The sequence below is a fragment of the Balearica regulorum genome, chromosome 5, assembly GCF_011004875.1.
Source record: "Balearica regulorum gibbericeps isolate bBalReg1 chromosome 5, bBalReg1.pri, whole genome shotgun sequence".
Lineage (NCBI taxonomy): Eukaryota > Metazoa > Chordata > Aves > Gruiformes > Gruidae > Balearica > Balearica regulorum.
In genome coordinates, this window is record NC_046188.1 from 40,429,315 (window position 1) to 40,446,365 (window position 17,051).

Sequence of the window (17,051 nt, forward strand, 5' to 3'; positions counted from 1 at the left end):
CTTACGGATTTGTGCGAGGCCAGCCAGGCAGTTTCTCTTCTCTTTATTCTCCAGAAAGGCATTTCTCAGAGACCTGCCGACTGCGCCAAATGTTTTGCACGAGGAGGTGCTGGTCCGTTGTGAGCCCAGTGAAAAAAGGCACTCGTGTTCTGTAAGGTATCCCCTCCCCTTGCCTGTGTGTGGGAAGCTGCATTTGTAGAAGAAGCCTCAGCTTAAGCGCAGACACAGTGAAGACAGCAACCCAGGAGCCATGGGGCAGGTCACTGCCCGCTCCCTGTGCCAGGTGAACTCCTGTGCCTGGCAGAAGCAGCTGCCCTGGCTCAGCCCCGTGCCTGCAGTCCCACAGCGCTGCAGCCCCACGTGGATCCCCAGGATGACCTCTGCCCGCAGCCTGTCCTCCATGGCCCCCTCCGTCCACCTCTCGCCCGCCGCCCGCAGCCTCTTCGATGAGCCGCTGGCCATCACAGTGCAGGGCCTCAGCCCACGGCAGCAGGTCACGCTATGGACATCCCTGCGGGACGAGACGGGCGAGCTCTTCCAGGCCTGCGCCCGCTACCAGGCGGGAGACGACGGGGAGCTGGACCTCGCCCGCTGCCCTGCGCTGCCGGGAGGCAGCTTCTCCGGCCTGGAGCCCATGGGGCTGCTCTGGGCTTTGCAGCCCCAGAAGCCCTTCTGGTGTATGGTGAAGTGGGACATGCAGAGCCCCTTTGTCCTGCAGCTGGAGGTGTTTGAGGGCCACGGGGACCCCCCCGGGCGGCTCCTGGCCCAGGCGCAGCACAAGCGGGCGTTCCTGCGAGATGGGGTGCGGAGAGTCCCGGTGCGAGAGGGGAGGATCCGGGCAACGCTTTTCCTGCCCCCGGGTGAGTACTGGCTGTGGCCATCCTGTTTTCCCTAAACCAGTATTTTGTCAGTGCAAGCTGTTCCATAACCTCTGCAAAGAGGAGTCCATGAAAGCCTCTGTCCTTCCCTTTCTCTCTCCCTCTCTCCCTCCCTCCCTCCCTCCCGTACCACCGACCAGCCTGACCATCATTCCCAATTCACCTGGCCGTGTGGGTGCCAGGACATGGTTGCAGAAGCAGGTGGAGGAATAACTCTTCCTGCCCAAGAGCTTGAGGTTATAAACATGGAGAAATGTGCAGCATGCGGAAGCGTGCCAGGAGGGCCGTTGGAGACAAGAAGCTGCAGAAGAGAGTGGTGGAGAGGGGCTCTGCGCCAGTCCTTGGCAGTCCTCCTCACTGGGAGAGTTTGGGGGATCCTCCCTCTGCCCCCAGCACAGTAGCAACTAACTATATAGTGACCACAGTCCCCCATGTTTGAGTTCCTGTGGATATCATCAGTTCATGAAAGGGGAAAGAGGAGAAGCTCAAGAACATTTACAGGGATGAAACCTTTCCAGCAGGAAAAGGCAGTAACTTAATTGCTCTGGAGAAGGCACAGAGCACCTTTCTGAGGTGTAAGAGGTGCCCAAGGCACCGCCAGGCTGCTGCATCTGGGCAGCTACACAGAGACTTCCCTGCCAGAGTCCAGAGTGTGGGAGGGCTGATTTCACAGGCTCAGCATCCCACCCGCAGGAGGCTAGGGCTCCCTCCCCTGCCTCACCTCTACCCCCACCTGCTGACCAGGAGATGGAAGACGCCACCTGCATACATTTTGTATCCAAAATGTCCTGCTTCCCCTGAGCTGAGGCACTTACAGTAAGCCAAAGGCTGGTGCATTTTCTCAGTGTCTCCTGATCCGGTCCTTTTGTGTGTGTTTTAAAATGATAGGCCCTTGCCGTGCTCCCTGGAGCTTTGAACCGTCTCCTAGACACAGGATAGGAGGAATTTATTCTCATCCTGCTGCCACCACAGCCAATCTTCAGCTTAGCAAGATTGTAAGCTTGGCCTGTAGTCAGTATTTCTGTTAGGCAGTTCCATTTGGAGATGTGTTTTATCACCATCATTTCACCACACTCCAGTTGTCCTGCATTGAGACACTCCCATCGTGATCTGTGTTCCTGGGAGTCCTCTACATTCAGATTCAGGAGTTGGATACTCCTCAGAAAACAACCTAAGGCCAGTAAAGGTGGAGAGCTCAAAGGACTTCTGCTATAGTACTGCCCCCCTTTCCTCGAGCACCCACGCTGCCTTACTCAGCATTACCGCCTTTTCTGTGCATGTTCAGTGCAAGCCCACAGAGCCCTGCTACACCTAGCTGGGCCATGGGCCACAGGCAACTGCGCTGCTGGCCTCTGGGGTGCACAGCTACTGCTTTGAATGCTCACGGTTTATGGAGAGCCAGATGTGCTGCTGCCTGCATGCAAACAGCAGCAGAAGGAAGAGCACAGTACTGCTTTGGACAGTAAGGCTCTCCTCAGTCCAAAGCACAGAGAGCAAGCAGATGCTGTGCACTTCCCTCTCCTCCATGACCCCCAGCAGCACGTTCCTGTCTTCCACCAGCAGCCCTGTTTGAGGATTCACAGGCCACCATGGTGCGGGGTGTGAGACCATGGCAGGAAGGCATTCCGGCAGAGTGGGAGGCATGAGCACACTCAGGCCTCTGGCTCTTCTGAAGCCACAAGTAGGGGTGAGCTGGGTCTCACCCACTCCTGATATGGCCAGGGGCACCTTCGCTGGCCTGGGGTCTGTGGAGCTTCCATGGGCGCTGCAGTCTGAAAACCCATCAGGCTGTAGGAATGCAACATGCAGAGCATCCTCTTCCCTTGCCCTGGTTGGACAGGAGCAGAATCTTCACAGGATGAGGAAAAGAGGATCCTGGGACAAGAAGAGAAGATCCAAACAATGATCTTCTGATCACCCAGTGAGATACCCATGGCGTCATATATGGAATTTGATAGTCATCACAGTCAGAGACACGATCCCCAAAGAGATGAAGTGCTGGTTGGATGGATCCCACTCACCACTTTTCAAGGGATCCCAAATGCTCAAAAGCCACAATACAAACACAAATGCTTACAGTTTCTAGTTTCATAGTATTACACCTATCTAATCATGATACCTTGAGGATTTTTACAGTGCCAAGTGAAGTGGTCATTGTTACAGGGCTGCTTACAGGGAGAAGAGAAAGTGGCACAAGATGCCTTCACCAGACAGTCTTTGCCCGTTGGCCCTCAGCACAATGCAGAAACACTGCTGATTCCTAAAACAAATAAGGGTTTGCACATTACCCAAGAGGTTCTGTTCCTCAGCCTTTCTTCCCCTGCAACACACTCTAGGTTTTTTTCAGCAGCTAAATGACTGGCAATGTCCTTTCCCCAAAAGCCATTCCTCTGCAGTTCCTGTTGTGTACCTGGTTTGATGCGTTCTAAACCAGAGAAACATTGAAAAGGAGTCATTTCAGGCAATGCTGCTCTTCGTCTTGTCTGCTCCAGGAGAAGACACCTTCCCAGGAATCATCGACATACACGGCTACGCAGGAGGTCTCTTTGAGCACAGAGCCAGCCTGCTGGCCAATCATGGCTTTGCCACACTGGCCCTGGCTTATTTCAAATATGAGGATCTGCCCCAGGACCCAACTGAACTCCACCTGGAATATTTTGAAGAGGCGGTGAACTATATGCTGCAGCACCCACAGGTAGGAGCACCCTCCATGTCCCACTGGGTTCCCCTGGGAGTGCTTCTTCTCCAAAGCGCCTGTCACTTGGCCCGAGTTATCTCTGGAGGAAGCTGCTGAAAGCTCACCTGGCTCCATCTGACAGGGGTTGGGTGCCTGGGCTCTAGGAAAGAGGAACGGTCAAACAGAGATGCACTGGTGAAGAGAGATCACAAAGCAATCTCACAAGAGGTAGGTGAGACCTAACAAGGTGGGAAGGTTGTGCAGGAGAGAGCCTTCATGAATTGCCACCAAATGTCCTCCTACAGTCTCAAAAGTGAAAAGTAAAGAGCATCTGTCAGTGTCTAAGACTAGTAACTCTTAGCTATGTCCTACAACCTGTCCTCAAATCGGTGAAAACATGGTACCCCTCTCTTGGCTAATCTCAGTGCACAGAGGAACATTACCAAAGGCAACGGTTTGAAGAGGGGGTGTGCTTGGCACTTCTCCAGAAGAAAAGCTAATCATTGCCATCAACTCCTTCACAGGGTTTTGCAAACTCTCAGCATTATACAACGTCCCTCTCCAGGATCTAGCCATTGTGTTTTTCAGCTGAGCACTGATGGGTTTTTCCTCCTGTCTACCAGGTGAAGGGACCAGGGGTTGGCCTGCTCGGTTACTCCAAAGGAGCTGATCTGTCTCTTGCCATGGCCGCCTTCCTGAAGAACATCACAGCCGTTGTTTCCCTCAACGGCCCTGTGGCCAATACAGTTGTTCCTCTCTGTTACAAGGACAAAATCATCCCCCCTTTGCCCTTCGATGAACAAAAGGTCAAGGTCATTGGTTCCAATATTCTTGATTGTTCTGAAATCTTTGCTGACCCCTTTCAAGCCCCTGGCAACCAAAGCCTGATCCCACTAGAGAAAGCTGAGGCACAGTTACTGTGCGGGAGACGCACAACCCATCCGGGCGGGCTCTGCAACCCCATCTCCATTTCAAGCATATTAATAGCAACCAAAGGCAGCACAAATTCTCCTTAGCTTTTCCTTTCCCTGCCCACTGTTTTCTAAGAGCATAATACTTCAGCTGGGGTGGGGCATTCTGATAATGCCTCCTCAGTGTCTAAATCCACCGGGGAAACCGCCTGGGCCAAACACCTTGCAAATCCCCCTTACGGATTTGTGCGAGGCCAGCCAGGCAGTTTCTCTTCTCTTTATTCTCCAGAAAGGCATTTCTCAGAGACCTGCCGACTGCGCCAAATGTTTTGCACGAGGAGGTGCTGGTCCGTTGTGAGCCCAGTGAAAAAAGGCACTCGTGTTCTGTAAGGTATTACGAAAAATGCTATTTATTAGAGCTAACGCTCTAAGAAGAGAATAGCATAGATAATCTTAGACATCCCTTAAGATGCTGGGAACCCCAAGCGGTGTAGCATGTAACAGGGCTCCGACCCACACGCAGCACACCACGCAGACATGGTCCATAGCAGAGATTCTCCCCTTTTGGTCTTTCAAGGTATTGTAAGATTTTTATATAAGGCAAAAGCTCTACTTATCATGTCTACAGTCAAACAGAAACAATGTTTGCGTGAGAACATCTTGCTGCACTGTTCGATAAAGGCAAGGCCATGCAGGTACTGGGAGGGAGCTGCCTGTGAGCTCCTCCGTAAGGAAGAGCTGGCTGAGTTCTTCCTGCGGCCAGGGGATCTGTGCGGCACGGCACAGGCCTGACGGCCACGCTGCGTGGACAGCGCGGCACAGCGCAGGCCTGGGCGTGCTCCGGTTAACTCTGTTGTGGGTCACTAACTGCCCAAGGTACAATGGTCTTCTCTTCAGGATCGCTACACTGACTCCCACGGAGAAAAATGCCTAAACGTTCTGGAGGATTTCAGACCTGGTGACAAAGTGATCACTCTGTTTCAGAATAAGAAATTAATTTATCTGCTTCGTGCTTTGTTCCCTGTATAAAAATAGGAATGCATTTTCCGTGCATGTTTGAATTCTTCATAACAACAATGGAACATGGAATGCATAATAATGCTACAAATAACGCTTGCAATAGCAATACTTCATCCTCCTCTAAGGTCCTCCAGCACTGAAGATCTCCGTATTTCTTAAGTATTAATACTCTTCAATTTGCAACCCAAGGCAAGGTGAAAAAACTATGATTACCCTTATTTTACACACAATGGCTAGCAAGGAAAACTCTATGTATCTTGGCCAAAAGCACGTGGCATCTTTTGCAAAATTTAGAAAAGCAAGCCATTTGCATTGTTAACCACACAGGTAACTCTGCTTTCTTGGTCTCTCACTTTCTAGTATATATGCAATCAAGTATGAAGAGATGGATCAAAATTAAGTTCACCCAATTCCCTTGATTTCTGAGGGGTCTTCAATTTAGAGTGTTTATTTGGAGCATATATGTTCTGTGGCTTCTTATAATATTGGATCCAATGGTACTGTTCTTGGGTACTGATGGTTTTATAGTGCAATGGTGCTGATAAAGAGAAAACAGGTAATTCCTTGATTTCCTAATGTTTCCTAGCAATTAGAATTTCCCATACCCACACACAGATAAGCAGCCTCCAAGCAGGGGCTTCTCCCATCGAGGAGGAGGGAGGGTTGGTGAGCCGCCCGTGTTGCTCCACCATGGCAGATGCACAAGCTGTGATAGCCTTGAGCCTACTGATAATGTGTACGCTTGCGAGAGCCCTCATTAAACCTTCTGATGTCACACTTTGTCACTGGGGATCTGGCATTGGAGTGGAAAACATGTTCAGACAACTGGTATTGTGATCTTCTCTACAGTCGTACATATGGAAGATCTCCTTGGGATATATTCACCAGGAAAACAGAGGAGGCTTTCATAATTTCCACACCTGTCCTTTGTTTTCTGCTTCCCTGCTCTAGAGATGACATCTCCATGTGACCTAAAGCAGTTCAGTCAGAAATGGGCTTCCAAAATGACCTCATGGTGGTGAAGAGGTTCACAGAAGGGGAGTGGAACTGTGAAGCTGTCGTGCCCGCAGCAGGAAATGTACCTTGCAAATTCACCTGGAATTCCAGCTGAAAACTTCTCCTCCAAAGGCTAGCTAAAACTCTTCTCAGGCCTTACTGTCGATATTCCTCCACTGGGAGGAAAGGGGAAAAATGCAAGAATACACTTGTATTACAATCTGTCTATGGATGAGACAGCTCTGCTCCTCTAAGTGACCATACGTTATCTGCCACAGGGCACTTCCTCTGTGTGGTTTTCCTCTCATCACATCTTGGACCTTACCCCTCAGGAGAACCCCACACGGCAATCTGATCATGGCCTGAGGATGGCTGCCAGAAGGAAAGGGATGGCTGACACATCAGAATCAGTCCTTGATCAGTCAGTCAGTCAGAAACCTGGGTATACCCCTAGTACCCCAGTGCTAAGTACTAGTCCTTAGATGTCCTACTAAGTGTCTGGATTCATCCTATTCACCACACGCAGGTGATGTCCAGTATATTTTTTTTTAACACCCAAACCATTGCTGCCAATTTCCCACATGTATGAATTCAGGCAAAGGGGCAACCTTTTCCAAAGGAAGCCTGCAGCTTTGCTGAGTTTGGGAGAGAAGCCCAGGTGTGGGGCTGCAGCTGCACCTTTCCCTGGGTCCTGTTCCTGCAAGGGTAATAACCAGCAGGCCTGAAGGCAGATTGCTCCCAAGAACCTGCCCTGTGTCTGCACTTGCCACTTGGCAACTGCCCCTGTGGCAGCTGGCCCGACAGCAGGTACGGCCTGTGCGGCCATGAGGCACCGGGGCCTGGGCACAGCTGCTGCCTTTGGACATGCTCCTGCGGTGCCAGGGGACTGGCTGTGCTGAGCCAACCCTGCCACAGGCGCTGCCGGGGCTGCAGCGAGGGCTCCCGGCAGCCTTGATGTCTCCCAGCACAGCGCGTGCCCCTCAGTTGCAATCTCCCTGCCTGCGTGTGGGAGGGTGTGCGGAAGGACCAGCTGCTTTGAGGAGGACCCCCCACTATGGAGCGCTGAGACTCACCAAATACCAGAGCCTGTCAGCCCCGTCAGGCAATGGGGTAGATATGAGGTGCTGTGGTCCAACTGCACCTGGTACAAGCCCTCTGTCAACTCTGGTCTGATGGCCCTGGGGAAGTGTCTCATACTCTAGAGGCCGCACCATGGCTAATGGAGGGGAACATTCCACATGCTGTAAGCCAAGGCAAGGCTTGCTTGGGCTCTATGCCTGGCATATATGCAGGGGATGCCTGCCACACCCGCCTGTTCCTCCAGAAGCACTTGTGCCCGAAAGTGCTGGAGTGGAGCAGTGCAGGACGGGAGGGTCAGGGATGTGTATGGTGGTGGCTGAGAGGCTGTGGGTCCCTCTTTTTCCCTTTGAGGCCAGGAGATGTCTAGCTAATGATCTGGATAGATGAGTAACTCTTAGAAGCTGCGGTTAGGTCTGGTCGGTTCCAACTTGGTAATGGCCCATCTGTATTTACTACGCTGTGAGTGCAGTGGGGACCATTTTCTCTGGGATGGTGTGCTCCAAACAGTAATGGAGTCTGACAACATGTTATAAAATAAAGCTTTGTAGAGGTAGTAGGAAAGATGAGCAACTACACGCCCACAGGACAACTGACCCAATCACTGATAAGAAACACAGGATCATAAGCGATGCCATGGCTCCAGTGGCCTGCCTGGGGCATTTGGCGTCCAGGTCATCTGGCAGCAAAAGCCAATCGTGCAAATGCCTTTTGAATGTGGGTAAGAGCTGTGCCACCCTTCGGCTCCAGCAACGGCAGTCTGATTTGAGAGAATCATTCCTCACGCTAATAAAGTGGCAGCATCCTGCCTATGCTGCCAGTGTTGGGCAGGGAGCAGGGTGTCAGGAGGCAGGGTGGCAGATGGGAGATGGCAGGGGCATGCCTGGAGCTAATGGAGCAGAAACCCTGGTGGCTGCAATCACCCCTGTGTCCTCTGTGCAATCTCTCAGTGTACCTGAAGTCCAGCTAAGAAGTTGGGCTGGCATTTGCCTTGGGTGGTGTTCAGTTCAGCATTAGTCAACTGACTGAGCCTTCAACATAGCCTTTGGAGTACTGGGGAGACCTCTCTTCTTGACAGACACTTCTTCTTCATCACTGGGCAGGCAGATCATTTCTGCAAGGCAAGTGTTTTGTTAATCAAACCAGAAAAATGTCTGCAATCTCAAAGAAAGTAAATGCTAGACATATCCTCCTCCCCTTTCCGCCCTTCACCAGGAGCAAGGAGTCCATTTTGAACCAGCTGGCCATCTAAGATGGGGGACAAGGCAGTGTAAGGCTCATTCAGAGGACTAGGATGGTGCTTGGCAAGAGATCTAGGCTTCATTCTACCCCACCAGCAAGCACACCCAGGTCTGAAGGACCTGAATTGACAGATGCTTTTTCATTTATTGAATTAATATTGTTCACACCTGCACCAGTATAACCCCAGTAACACAGCTTGATATATCTACAGCTGTGAGTAGAACTGGGTTCACGTTTTCTGTAATTTCCCTGCTCTTTTTTGATCAGGCATTGAGAAAAGGGAGAGCATTTGAATTGATCCTAATTGAACAGATCATATGCAATAGGCTCATTTATCTTGCCAGTGGCCTGTAAACTTAAAATAAACTTCTGTACTCTCCATCTAACTGTGGTCTCCCCATGTGTATACCGTCTTCAGCCCATACTTTAAAGGAACCTCCACCATATGCATCTTTTGGTGCAGAGATTTCACCACATTTACAGGGAATGTCTCATCACAAATGGAAACATCTCTGATGGCTGAGCTGCAGAAACTGTACAATACGGGGTGTTAGAAAAAGTAGTGGTGCTGGTGTCTCTGGTTAAGAGCTCTCAGGCTGCTGTGAGAGAGATCTCTCTGGAAGAGCTGTGTCCTCTGTGCCTTGGGTTCACCTCTCACCTTCCTCTGGAAGGATGTGCTCTGGCTGCTAACTTCCACTTCTGGCCCCAATATGGTCTGGTCATCCAAAAAGCTGTTCTGCAATCTTCTCTCAAAGGATGTACACCTGCTGCTTTGTGTTTGGATTGCAAAATTTATGTAAGAGATCAGAACTGATAGAAGAGAATTAGCAGCAAATGAAACTCCCAGGCCCTTCCCTACCTGGGATATTTTGTAATCCATGCTCCCAACCGGTCCAGCCTAAACCTGTGGGCCCGCCCTAGCACAGATAAGGCACTCTCTCCGGGCGTAGGCAAGAAGAGCAGATGGCAGAGCAGGAGAGAGAGAGCAACGGGAGCCTTGGGGCAGCCCGCGGCCACACCAGGTGCCGTCATTTGGCAAGAGGCACAAGACTGCAAGTCCCAGGCGATGGCAGGAGAGTGGCACCAGGCTTGTGGGGCTGTCTCTCCCCTGAGATGCCCAGGTGCCCACCACAGCACAGCCTCTCTTGGGATGCTCCCACTGCGTGAGGTGGGCTCCCATTCCATATCAGCTTCTGCAGAACATCTTCCCCAGAGGGAAGGGGCAGGGGGGACTGAAGGAGCTTGGGCAGAGGGGACAGGAGAGGGGCTCAGTGCCAGACCTTGCCATGCTGTCCAGTGAGTGTCCCATATCCATGCCTGCAGCTGGCCCCATGTGGAGCAGGTCACAGGCCCCCCGGGCTGGGGACAAGTGGGAGCTTCCCTCTCCTCCAGCATAGCACCGGCTTCACAATGGTGATGCCCTGCTGCATGTGGGGTCGTGTCCCCTGGGTGAGCTGTCTGGGCTGTCCAGGGGAATCAGTCCATCCCAAAGTGCTCCCAGACTGTGGGGACAATTTCCCCCAGGTCTGCATGCAGCAAAGGGGCAACTCTTTCCAAAGGGAGCCTGCAGCTTGGGAGCAGGAAGGGAGACCCTATGAGAGAATCCCGGATCCAGGGAGGAGGGACGCAGCTGCACCTTTCCCTGGGTCCTGTTCCTGCAAGGGTAATAACCAGCAGGCCTGAAGGCAGATTGCTCCCAAGAACCTGCCCTGTGTCTGCACTTGCCACTTGGCAACTGCCCCTGTGGCAGCTGGCCCGACAGCAGGTACGGCCTGTGCAGCCATGAGGCACCGGGGCCTGGGCACAGCTGCTGCCTTTGGACATGCTCCTGCGGTGCCAGGGGACTGGCTGTGCTGAGGCCACCAGTGCTGCCTTGGCATCTCCCAGCACATCATGTGCCACCACTGTATGACCTGTCCAGAATTGGGTTTTCATACCTATAAACGAGAGAAAGAAGAGTTTACTTCTTTTCTGCATGCTTATTACCTTCAGCTCGTATTTTAAAACACCCCCTCAGAAATGCATAATTCAGTGTAGGGGTTTCACCAAGTTTACCCTGAATGCCTAACTGTAAATGGAAAAGTCTCAAATCTCACGGAGCTGCAGGAAGGATACGATATGGGATGTTATAACTGGGATGCCAGGGTCTCTGGTTGAGAGCTCTCAGGCTGCTGGGAACCAGCTCTTCTGGTGTCTTCTGTGCCTTGGGTTCATCTCCCCTTCAGAAGTGCGTGCTCTGACTGGGGGCTTCTTTTGAACCAAGATGCCTTGGTCATCCTACAAGATCTTCTGCTTGATTTACAGTCAGTACAATCTTCTTTCAGAAGAGTGCTGTATCCTTTTTGCTTTGGAATTATGGGGTCAGAATTCCTTGAAGTAATTAGCTGAGTTTTCGTGGGGAGCAGGGTATTTTTCTTTGGACCACACAAGGTGAAATTGCTTTATGAGGGAGGATGGATGCTGAACCGTACGTATAAATCCCAAATAAGAAAGCACATGACACTTTCAGAGGGAGAGAAAAAGAAATCTTCATGGGCAAGGAAAATCTGCTGAGAGCCTGCCCGATGCCTCTGCCTACCTGCTAGGTCCTACAAAATAGGACCATGCTGAGGGCTCCCTCACATGCTTCCAAGCAGTGCAGAAACACAAACATAGCTACAGGGAGCACATCCACCAATTTTCCAAGAGGAGTTGTGCAGGACAGGAGAGCTGTGAGAGAGGAGGGCTTTATTTGCTATCATAATCCACCCCTTGGGGCACAGGTACAGCATTTCTCTGAAGCATACAAGGACCATTGGCTTCACAACAGCTGCATGGGGCAGGAAGAGAGGGGAGGGGAGCTGGCAGTCCCGCCCCTGCCAGGGCAGTAGGAGGAGGCAGCTCTCGGTGACTGGCTGCCCAGGCACAGGAGCCAGGACATCCAGCTTAAATACAACCATGGTGCAGCTGAGCGGATCACAGAAGCAGCTGCAGATTGCTCCCAGCTTGCTTTGCCGAGCACGGTTGTGGTCACGGCAGATGAGGTTTCTCTTGTCCAGCCTTTCCACATCTCTCATCCTCTATGGCCCCCACCATCTGCCTCTCGCCCACCGCCCGCAGCCTCTTCGATGAGCCGCTGGCCATCACAGTGCAGGGCCTCAGCCCACGGCAGCAGGTCACACTACGGACATCCCTGCGGGACGAGACGGGCGAGCTCTTCCAGGCCTGCGCCCGCTACCAGGCAGGAGACGATGGGGAGCTGGACCTCGCCCGCTGCCCCGCGCTGCCGGGAGGCAGCTTCTCCGGCCTGGAGCCCATGGGGCTGCTCTGGGCTTTGCAGCCCCAGAAGCCCTTCTGGTGTATGGTGAAGTGGGACGTGCAGAGCCCCTTTGTCCTGCAGCTGGAGGTGTTTGAGGGCCACGGGGACCCCCCCGGGCAGCTCCTGGCCCAGGCACAGCACGAGCGGGCGTTCCTGCGGGACGGGGTGCGGAGAGTCCCGGTGCGAGAGGGGAGGATCCGGGCAACGCTTTTCCTGCCCCCGGGTGAGTACTGGCTGTGGCCATCCTGTTGTTCCAGTGCTGGCCAGGGCCTTGCTGTGCCAGGGCAGCTGTCAGCCCTCCAGTGGGGAGGAGGAGGGTTGGAGGGGTGAGCAGGAGCAGGACCAGGCATGGGGACCGTGCTGCAGGCTATGGGCTGCACACATAGTGCCCTGTGCCCGGTCCCAGTACTTCGTGCCCTTGCTGGGCTGTGGCAGGCGAAATGCAAAAAGTCATTCTCAAGACAGAATTGGTGTTTCTGAGCAGGGAACCAACTGGAACAGCTGATTTCACATGCTCAGCATCCCATTCAGCAGCGAGGCCAGGGCTCCCTCCCCTGCTTCACCCCTACCCCTACCCACAGCCAGTCTTCAGCATAGCTCCAGCCATAGTCAGCATCTCTTTTACACAATTTTGCTCAGAGGTTGTTTTTTTTTTCTCCACTGAGATTCCACCACACTGGAGTTGTCTTGCACTGAGGTGTCCCACTCATGACGTTCTATTTCTGGTAGTACTGCCTGCACTGTCATCTCTGCGCTTTCCGATTCAGATGATGCTGGGATTATACTGATTGCCGTTCCATAGTTCTCAAACCCACACACAAACTCTTACAGTTTGTTGCTGAAGTTCTTGAAGACCATGCTGGTTTATTATCAGTCAATTTTGTCGCCTTAGACTTGGGGAGGACAGTGGGATTGTATGTCCTTATGCTTCTTTTACTCTGTTACTGGACTCTTTTTTGCATTTCTTGCGTATAGCACATTTGTATCATGGTCTGGCTTCTGCAGGGGCTACTTTTCGAGCAACGGTCATTAGTTCAACCTTATGTTCTAGCTCAAAGCCTGATACTCCTTCTTTTACTATGCGGAGGATGTGGTTATCAATGCACCTATCAAAGTTTTTCTGCAAAGGAGAAGAAGGATTGGAGATCCTACACTTGCAGAGGCCAGTACATCTCACGCTCGTATTCTGGCTATGTTATGTCTGCTAACTGATGGATGTTCATCTTTTCTCTCATTTTAGCAGTAGAAATGGTGATCTGGGCATGCACAGTCTATCCCGAAACTGCTTCAAGACTCCTTTAGGTTGTGGGAGTAGAAGTGAAAGTAGAGTGAAACTTAAAGCAAATCCCAAGGATCTGAGCTGAACTTTGTAGAGGTTTCAGCTGACCTCTCCCCGTGGCTCCTCTTCTCCCTTCCAAGCCACATTACAAGGGACATCTGCTACGAACTAAAATAAGCCAAGTGGTGGTGAAGGGCTGGTCTGAGAGTGAGAAGGGGAAAGTGAGGAAAGCCACCGCACAGATCATCTCTGCGACTGGAGCTTAAAGAAAATGCTGAAATAACTGCCAATTATTAGCACTAAGATAGATTTGCATCTTATGCAGGTGGTATCTGTCTTTCTGCCACTCACTGTCTTGCCAGTTAATTTGCAGTCATTTAACAGCTCGCAGCTAAATGACTGCTCATGTCCTTTCCCCAAAAGACATTCCTCTGCAGTTCCTGTTGTGTACCTGGTTTGATGCGTTCTAAACCAGAGAAACATTGAAAAGGAGTCATTTCAGGCAATGCTGCTCTTCGTCTTGTCTGCTCCAGGAGAAGACACCTTCCCAGGAATCATCGACATACACGGCTACGCAGGAGGTCTCTTTGAGCACAGAGCCAGCCTGCTGGCCAATCATGGCTTTGCCACACTGGCCCTGGCTTATTTCAAATATGAGGATCTGCCCCAGGACCCAACTGAACTCCACCTGGAATATTTTGAAGAGGCGGTGAACTATATGCTGCAGCACCCACAGGTAGGAGCACCCTCCATGTCCCACTGGGTTCCCCTGGGAGTGCTTCTTCTCCAAAGCGCCTGTCACTTGGCCCAAGTTATCTCTGGAGGAAGCTGCTGAAAGCTCACCTGGCTCCATCTGACAGGGGTTGGGTGCCTGGGCTCTAGGAAAGAGGAACGGTCAAACAGAGATGCACTGGAAGGGCAGAGGATGGGCACCATCCAGGTACTGTCACCTGGAGTGACAGAGATGCTGTCTTGAGACATAAGGTGGGGAGGCTGTGGAGGAGAGACATGCATTTTTCGAAGCAGCCTTCATGAATTGTCACCACATGCCCCCATATGAACCCTTAGTATGAAAATACAAAGTAAAAAGCATTTGCCGGTATCTAGCTGTGGTGGGTCGAACAAGCCGCTCTCTCCCTTCCCTTCCTCAACAGGACTGGTGGAGAAACTAAGATGAAAAATCTTGTGGGTCAAGATAAGGACAGGGAGATAACTCACCAGTTATCACCACAGGTAAAACAGACTTGACTTCAGGAAGATTAATTTCATTCATTGCCAGTTAATAACAGAGTAGCATAGTGAGAAATAAGAACAAAACTAAAAACATCTGCCTCCCACATCTTTGGGCAGCGGCAGGTCCATTTTGGAGCTGACTGAAACTGCCTCTGTCCAACACAGGGGCAGCCCCTGGTCTCTTCTCACAAAGACAATCCCTATAGTTTGCACGGCCAAAACCTTTCCACACTTGCTCTGAATAGTTTTACTTGTCTCCTGCAACCTGTGCTCAAATGGTGTCATTGTGCTTGCTCTCTCTTGGTGTCGTCATAGTACCAGGGAACATTTTTCATGGCAGTGGAAGAAATTTCTGTGTCGGAGGTGCTTGACACTTGCCTAGAAGAAAAGCTAATCATTGCCATCACCTCCTTCACAATGTTTTGCAAACTCTCAGCATTATACAACGTCCCTCTCCAGGATCTAGCCATTGTGTTTTTCAGCTGAGCACTGATGGGTTTTTCCTCCTGTCTACCAGGTGAAGGGACCAGGGGTTGGCCTGCTCGGTTACTCCAAAGGAGCTGATCTGTCTCTTGCCATGGCCGCCTTCCTGAAGAACATCACAGCCGTTGTTTCCCTCAACGGCCCTGTGGCCAATACAGTTATTCCTCTCTGTTACAAGGACAAAATCATCCCCCCTTTGCCCTTCGATGAACAAAAGGTCAAGGTCATCGGTTCCAATATTCTTGATTGTTCTGAAGTCTTTGCTGACCCCTTTCAAGCCCCTGGCAACCAAAGCCTGATCCCACTAGAGAAAGCTGAGGCACAGTTACTGTTCATTGCGGGACAAGATGACCATCTTGTCAAAAGTGAGTATTATGCTACTGAAGTCTGCAAGCTTTTGCAGGCTCAAGGGAAGGCAAATTTTCAGATTTTGTCTTACCCTGGGACAGGGCACTGCATCGACCCTCCCTTTTTCCCTTTGTACTCCATAGGAAAGCATCTTTTTTTTCACAAGCAAGTAATTTGGGGTGGGGAGCTCAGGGCTTATTCTGCAGCTCAGGTTCATGCTTGGCCACGGATTCAGGCTTTTTTCAACAAATATTTAAATGACAACTAATGTGCAAAAAAGACATAGCTTTATAAGGACCTAACTTGACAGACATTTTCATACTTATCACATCAAACCCTGTTCACAGCTGTACCAGTACAGCTACAGTATCTTCCATGACTTTGCACATCCATAACTCAGAAAAGAACTGGGTTTGCCTTTTCTCTTTTCCCCCAAACTTTTTTGCTCAAGTGTCAAGACAAGGAATGGCAAATAGATTTGCACTGGCCCTTGATAATACAGATCACGTGCAAAATGCGCGATTACCTTTCTCCGGCAGTTTCGGTTCTTCTAATACTTGACGCTACTTTCCATACCACTCTTGTCTCTACATGCACACGCTATCCTCAGCTCATACTTTAAAGCAACACCTCTCAAATGTTAGGTTTGGAGCAGGGATTTTGCCACTCTTATGGGGAATGTCTCATCACAAATGGAAATGTCTCTGACCTCTGCGCTGCTGGAAGCGTGTAAGAATGGATGCTATAGCCAGGATGCCGGCGTGTCTCTGGTTAACCCTCCGGAGGGGTTGTGCCTGCTTTGCATCTTCCCTTCAGCGCTCTGGCTCGTGGATACCTCTAGCCCCAAGATGCCATGCCAAAAGCCATTCTGCTGAATTTGCAGCCATGGTGATCTGCTCCCACGGCACGTGGAACTTTTTCACCTTTGTTATTAGGGCGAGAATTGTAATAAAGAGACTGAGATTTGAAAGCTGTGGAGTCATTTGCTGTGCTTTGGATAGGAGCAGGGATCTTTGCATCCCCACCACTCCGTCACCCCAGGGTGGAACTTGTAGGAGCAGGGCCCTGTGGGTGGAAAAGCCCCGAGGGCCTCCTGCCTCACCTCAGCAGAGCAGCCACACTCACCCTAAGACATCGATCAGCATGCAACAAACTGCCACCTGCACGCCCAAATGCTCTGTCCTCCTCCAGCCTGCCAGGGGCCACCATCTCTGTGAGTCCTGGAGGGCTGCCACCTCCCTCGTGGATGCCATCTCCCACCGCCCTGCTGAACCAGCCATCCTGGTTGTCTCCACGCTGCAGGTGTCCTCTCAGCCAGCTTGGCACGCTGGGGCAGACCTCAGAGCTGGCAGCTGCCTCTCAGCCCTGGCCTGTTTTCTGCACCTGGGTGTCTTCATTCAGGGCACCGCAGCATTTCCCTGCCTGGCAGCTTTCATAATGGATGTTATCAGCAGTGCTGGCTGACACCTGCGGGCCTGCCCTACCGCAGGTGAGGCACTCTCTTTGGGTGTGGGCAAGAAGAGCAGGTGGCAGAGCAGGAGGGAGGCAACAATGGGAGCCTTGGGGCAGCCGGTGGCCACACAAGCTGCTGTCATCTGGTGAGAGGTGC

General features: G+C 51.6%; 3 protein-coding genes across 3 annotated transcripts in view; 2 read left to right on the forward strand and 1 right to left on the reverse strand.

The window, feature by feature from the left end:
* MIDEAS (mitotic deacetylase associated SANT domain protein) overlaps positions 1–17,051 on the reverse strand; it is a 186,019-nt gene that overhangs the window by 15,348 nt on the left and 153,620 nt on the right. The window lies entirely within an intron of this gene.
* On the forward strand, positions 251–4,571 carry LOC142601870 (acyl-coenzyme A thioesterase 6-like). The gene is made up of 3 exons (XM_075753014.1): positions 251–860; positions 3,371–3,573; positions 4,179–4,571. The coding sequence occupies exons 1-3, from the start codon at positions 251–253 to the stop codon at positions 4,569–4,571; spliced, it is 1,206 nt and encodes a 401-aa protein (XP_075609129.1).
* On the forward strand, positions 11,863–15,710 carry LOC142601871 (acyl-coenzyme A thioesterase 5-like). Its single transcript, XM_075753015.1, has 3 exons — positions 11,863–12,322; positions 13,912–14,114; positions 15,129–15,710. Exons 1-3 carry the CDS (start codon positions 11,863–11,865, stop codon positions 15,708–15,710), a joined length of 1,245 nt encoding a protein of 414 aa, XP_075609130.1.

Bases quoted from the DNA above. Each gene is read 5' to 3' on its own strand.
- LOC142601871 (XM_075753015.1), top strand. From the start codon at position 11,863: ATGGCCCCCACCATCTGCCTCTCGCCCACCGCCCGCAGCCTCTTCGAT. The intron at 12,323-13,911 runs GTGAGTACTGGC...TGTCTGCTCCAG, and splicing joins AACGCTTTTCCTGCCCCCGG to GAGAAGACACCTTCCCAGGA. The intron at 14,115-15,128 runs GTAGGAGCACCC...CCTGTCTACCAG, and splicing joins ATATGCTGCAGCACCCACAG to GTGAAGGGACCAGGGGTTGG.
- LOC142601870 (XM_075753014.1), top strand. From the start codon at position 251: ATGGGGCAGGTCACTGCCCGCTCCCTGTGCCAGGTGAACTCCTGTGCC. The intron at 861-3,370 runs GTGAGTACTGGC...TGTCTGCTCCAG, and splicing joins AACGCTTTTCCTGCCCCCGG to GAGAAGACACCTTCCCAGGA. The intron at 3,574-4,178 runs GTAGGAGCACCC...CCTGTCTACCAG, and splicing joins ATATGCTGCAGCACCCACAG to GTGAAGGGACCAGGGGTTGG.